Below are 5,641 nucleotides of genomic sequence, written 5' to 3'. Positions count from 1 at the left end.
TAGGTGCTAGAGGAATTCTCCAGACAGGTGGATAGCACAGAGTGGCCTTTGTTCAGCTGTAGCATGATCCGCTACACGGGACTGGACGCTTACCTCGCCCGCTACCAGGTACAGCGCCGCGCTTCGGAAACGCACCTTTTGTTGGATTTGTTCTCCTCCCCCACCACCCTGACACACAGCCATCTCAACCTGTCCTGCCTTGTGTGTGTCTGGTGCCCCGTGCTGTTCAGCTGTAGCATGGCCCGACTGTGAGAGCCCCTGGACCTTCTAAAGCTTGAGGAATAGACCCCTCTATCCTGAGCGTGATATTGACGTTAGCGCCAGTTGTTCTGCAACAGAGGCTCACCAGAGATGGGAGTCTCCTGGCTTTGCATGGCCTGAGAGGAGGCCATTCGGCCCAGGTCGTCCCTGCTGTCGCTCCCTCCAGCCTTTCCCCCGCCCTTCGATGTCTCCCCCCAAGTCTGCAGGCCCCAATCGCAGAGACAGGGCATGGACCTTCTCACTCCAGAGGCAGGGACCCACTGCATCTGAAGACCCTCATATCCTGTGGGGGTCCCCCTTCGATTTATAAATGCTTTCCCGCATGCCCTTTCGAAGTGGCCAAATGAGCTTTATCAGGCAGTGCTACGTTTTAAGCTGTGGCTCATCCCGCCTTTTCCACGCACACGCTGCGGTTCGCTCGCTCGCTCCCTGTCGTAAGACACGGCCCGTGAGTTCTTAAACGCCAATCCTGAACTCCATACGTGTTTGTGTGTCTGTGTGCTCTCAGAACCCACGGGAAGCTGACCCGATGAGTAAAGTGCAAGCAGAGCTGGACGAAACTAAAGTGATTCTGGTAAGACTTAAAGCGTGCGACTGTTCCCACCGCGCAATACTGACTAACAGGCATGTATTTGTTACTTGTGCATCGATACAAGCCCTGAGATGAAGCGCCAAATACTATTTATTTTGCAAGTTTTCGATCTCACTGGGCCAGCATTTGTAGAAATACGGGAGCAGGTGTAGGCCATTTGGCCCTTGAAGCCTGTTCCGCCAGTTGTTACAATCGTGGCTAAGCGTCCAGCTCGATACCGTAATCCTGCTGTCACCTCCTATCCCTTTAGTTCCAAGAGCTGCATCTATCTCGTTGAAAGCACACTGCCTTTGCCTCACCCACCCTCTGTGGCAGAGAATCCCACAGGCTGCCCGCTTGCTGCGTGAAGACATTTCTCCTCCTCCTCAATCCTCAAAGGCTTTTATCCTTAAGCTGTTGACCTATCATTAATTTATTGCCCTGTTCCCTCTAACTGTCCCCCTTGAGAAGGTGGGGGTGAGCCGCTGCAGTCTGTGTGGTGTAGGGACCCCCACACAGTGCCCTCAGGGAGGGAGTTCCAGGATTCTGACCCAGCGACGCTGAAGGAACGGCCGATATATTTCCAAGTCAGGGACGGTGAGGGGCTCGGAGGGTGAACTTGCAGGGGGTGGTGTTCCCATGTACCTGCTGCCCCTTGTCCTTCTGGATGGAAGTGGGTCGTGGGTTTGGAAGGTGCTGCCTGAGGGGCCTCGGTGAGTTATTGCAGTGCATCTTGTAGACGGTATACGTTGCTGTGACTGAGCGTCGGTGGTGGGGGGAGTGAGATGTTTGCGGATGTGGGGCCAATCGAGTGGGGGCTGCTTTGTCCCTGGATGGTATCGAGCTTCTCGAGTGTTGTTGGATCTGCCCCCATCTGGGGCAAGGGGAGTATTCCATCGCATTCCTGACTTGTGCCTTGTCGATGGTGGGACAGGCTTTGGGGGGGGAAGTCAGGAGGGGAGTTACTCGCTGCAGGATTCCCAGCCTCTGGCCTGCTGTATTAGCCGCTGTTTTTATATGGGGCTGGTCCAGTTCAGTTTCTAGTCAGTGGTAACCCCTGGGGTATCTGATACAAAAGCACCAGTAATGCCACCTTCCATACTATCATAGCCCTTTCCATCCACTTTCTAGTCAGTGGCTTCAGTCGTTCTTTTTGTCTTCCACGTCACGGCGTTCAAAATCCTGCTCCTCTCCCGTCTTTTCCAACATCGTGCCCGGTTTTTTCGACCGGTGATGATTCCGGAATTTTAGGACTGTGCAGCCTCGGAGCTACCGGTGGGCACAGATGCCCTGGGACACACTGGCGGTAGTGTCGCACACAGCCCTGATGTGCGCCAGGCAGGAGGGACCACGATTATTCCACCACCTCAGCGCCATGTGTCACCATTCAGAAATAATGTTGTATAACGTACTATTGACCCGATTTTAGTCACTGATCTGCAGCGCACACATGTGTGAGACCACACGGGTCTGCGTGGATGCACGGTAAAGGACTCTTTTGACCGTTCTCCCTGTAGCACAACACGATGGAATCGCTGCTGGAGCGCGGGGAGAAGCTGGACGATCTGGTGTTGAAATCGGAAATCCTGGGCACCCAGTCAAAAGCTTTCTACAAAACGGTAAGCACCGGCCCCATGCGGCTGTGCCCAGGAGCCGGCGCCGAGCTGCTCACTCTGGGGGGGTTGGCGTCGGAGCGGATTGGGGTGGCAGTAGGGGGATGGTGGGAGAGGGAATGCACCAGCGGGCTATCTGGATTGGCGGATAGGAAACTCGAGACGGCTTGAACGGCCTGCAAACCCGTTACAGCGTCTCGTGTTGGATGGGAGATGGGCCAGCGCTGTACGACCTTGATGCCGGGTGAGGTTGTTGACTTGCTCATCGAGCTGGCTTGTTCCCGTACAGACGATTCGTCACCATGCTAGGTAACATCATCAGTGAGGCCTCCAATGAAGCGATGTTATTCTACTCGCTTGGAATTTATACTGTCTAATCCGTTATGGTGAGTAGTGTCATTTCCGGTTCTGTTCTGTATACCTCAGTATACAGGGAAGCAGCCCACGTGGACCAAATTCCATAGCAACCACCCTGATGCCCACAAACAAAGCTGTGTTGGGACACTATCTAAATGGACAACACTCACTGTAACGCGCCAGAACTATGCAGGCAAGAGGGAGAGCCCCTACACACAATCTTCACTATGCGTGGATATCCACACAACTTCATCCACATGTGCCTGCTAAACAGACAGCAACTGGAGGACACAGTATGCCCTAACACACTGGCCAAACTGCCCTACATCAAGAACATCTCAGAACTGACAACAGGACTCCTAAGACCACTAGGAATTATGCTGGCCCACAGCCACTCTAAGACAAACACTTACAAAGATTAAAGACCCCCTTCCCACAACATGCAGAACCAACATAGTTTACAAAATACTATGCAACGACTGCCACAAACATTAAATCAGACAGACAAGAAGGAAACTAGCCATCAGAACACATGAACATCAACTAGCAGCAAAACGGCACGACGAACTCTCCTTCATATCGGTACACTCAGATAGTGAAGGCCATCAGTTTAACTGGGACAAGATAACCATAGTAGCCCAAGCCAAACATAGACACACACAGGAATCCTAGAGGCATGGTTCTCCACCCGTAATGCAATCGACAAACATATAGAGTTGGATTCCATATACAAACCCATACAGATCAAAACCGGAAATGACACTACTCACCATAACGGATTAGACAGTATAGATTCCAAGCGGAGTAGAATAACATCGCTTCATCAGAGGCTCGACTAATAATGTCACCTAGAACAAGCCAGCTCGGCGAGCAAGTTAACAACCTCACCCATAACCCGAGCTACAGATCTTCGCTAAAACCTTAAAAGATGGATGTGTTTTTGCTGATTGGTCTCTCTCCCTCTGTGTTCCTCCCACAGGCTCGGAAACAGAATTCCTGCTGCGCGATCATGTGATTTGTGGACCTAAACGAACACCCCCCGCCCTCCCTTTCCCATCTCCTCACTCAGTTACCCCCCAATCTTGTCATCTTGGTGTGTACAAAACAGAACGGTTTGCAACCCATTACAAATGTTCTCTCCCTCTCTGTGTGTGTCTCTGTCTGTCTCAGCAGCCTGTAGAAGGATGGTCTGTGAGCCTCCAGTACCACCACAGGTGGTATCAGTTGCAAACGTTTATTTTTTGAACCCGCACCCCCCTTTCTCCTGCCAGGTCGTGTGGGCAAGAGCCCCCAAATCCCTGTCTGAGTTCCAAAGAGACCTCCAGGAGCTCCCGCGTTGCTTTGAACAGAGTGGTTTTGAGCTCTTATTTAAAACTAGCTTGTGAATCGTCGTGATGTGTTTGCAGATAGAGCACGCGTGTGCTTTGTGTGTCTGTGTCTACAGATGGTCGTGTCACTCTTTAAGCTGCCCTGCAGTCATTCCTATCGATATACCTGAGCCATTCCTCCTTTACCTCCATGCTGGGGCGGGGGCCTGGACGCCTGTCTGCTGTTTTTCCCCGGGTTGTTGTCAGAAGCACCTTAAAACTGCCTGGTTTTCCCCTGCGGATTGCTGCAATGCAAGCTGCTTTTGGTGGAGGTGGGGATGGGGGAGGGGAGACAGAAGGGGGCTTCTGCTTCTGCCGCTGGAATCCAGCCGGTCCCGGGACGGCGAGCAGAAACGCGCGAGGCACTAACGATTAAAATAGATCCCTCGGCGCAGAGAGAGCTGCCGGGCACTGTGTCCGTGGGAGAGAGCTTCCCAGGAAACTGCTGTGTGCTTCTTTTAATCCAGCGTGGAACTAGACAGTGTTGGGTAAAGGGAGTAATATTTGAATGCACTGGCTTCCCCCTCTGGCTCCTGTAACCGCCCTGAGGTGGTGGGGGGGTGGGGAAGCAGGGGACATCTATTTTGCTGTTTGCATCCTTAGAGCCGTGCCCTTTTTAATCCCCAAACACCATAACAGTATTGTGTGCCAAGGGATGTTGCCTGGCAGTTCTTATGCCAAGCCAATCCACTTACCCCATTCCCCCACCTTTTGGGTGTAAAAGTGATGCAAATGCCTTCAATGGCCCGCTACAAGATGGGCATTAACCTTGTCAGCGGCTTGCAAATGCGCGCAGAGAGATTCACACTTCAAGCGCTCCTTCGGGCGCGTTGTGCTGCGTCGCAGGCAGTGTGCTCCGAATCTCTCTGCTCCCATCTAGGGTTTTGCATTTTTGTTTATTGTGTGGAGGGGAGACTGACTGGCAAGGCTGGAGGTAGACTGTCACTTTATGCCAGGGCAGCCCCTGTTAGGGCACCAGTTGACTGAAGACTGGGTCAGAGGGAGGCTGTTTCTTCCGCCGCCCCCCACCTCACTGACGGCTAAAGTTGGCGCACACTATTGGACTGGATGGTGGGGTTTTGTTTTGCTGAAGTGGTGGGAGAGGGGGGGGGAAGCGGTCTCGATTAGATGCTGAAATTGTAACGCCGCTGTACAAATGGAGTACTTGAACACTTTATATTAAAAAAAAGCAAAAAAAAAAGCTGAAGAATTTTTATATAATCAGGCGAAATGTAAATGTGCTCTAACAGATAACTTATTTTAGTCTTGTTTGTAAACTTAACACAAAATGCTTACTGGTAAACTTCAGTTCAAGGTTTTTGTATTTTGGAGTTGCTGGTTTAAATGTGATGCAGTGATTCTATTGACAGTTGTCATCTTGCCTTTTCACTCCTGTATAAATACAAAATTTTGCTTTCAAAAGTCTCGCCTGGTCCCTTGAAACTGAATCTCTCGCTCTTCTTCCCCACCCC

General features: G+C 51.7%; 1 protein-coding gene across 1 annotated transcript in view; it reads left to right on the top strand.

Moving 5' to 3' along the window:
* ykt6 (YKT6 v-SNARE homolog (S. cerevisiae)) overlaps positions 1-5,591 on the top strand; it is a 9,343-nt gene extending 3,752 nt beyond the window's left edge. The window contains exons 3-6 of the mRNA XM_048618726.1: positions 4-108; positions 770-835; positions 2,350-2,451; positions 3,782-5,591. Coding sequence (XP_048474683.1) covers positions 4-108; positions 770-835; positions 2,350-2,451; positions 3,782-3,817 — 309 coding nt within the window. The 3' untranslated portion in view covers positions 3,818-5,591. The remainder of the gene's footprint in view (positions 1-3; positions 109-769; positions 836-2,349; positions 2,452-3,781) is intronic.
* The last annotated feature ends 50 nt before the right edge of the window (positions 5,592-5,641 follow it).

The sequence above is a fragment of the Rhincodon typus genome, chromosome 40 (assembly GCF_021869965.1).
Source record: "Rhincodon typus isolate 14 chromosome 40, sRhiTyp1.1, whole genome shotgun sequence".
Taxonomy (NCBI): Eukaryota; Metazoa; Chordata; class Chondrichthyes; order Orectolobiformes; family Rhincodontidae; genus Rhincodon; species Rhincodon typus.
This window is presented reverse-complemented; position numbering and strand designations above follow the sequence as displayed.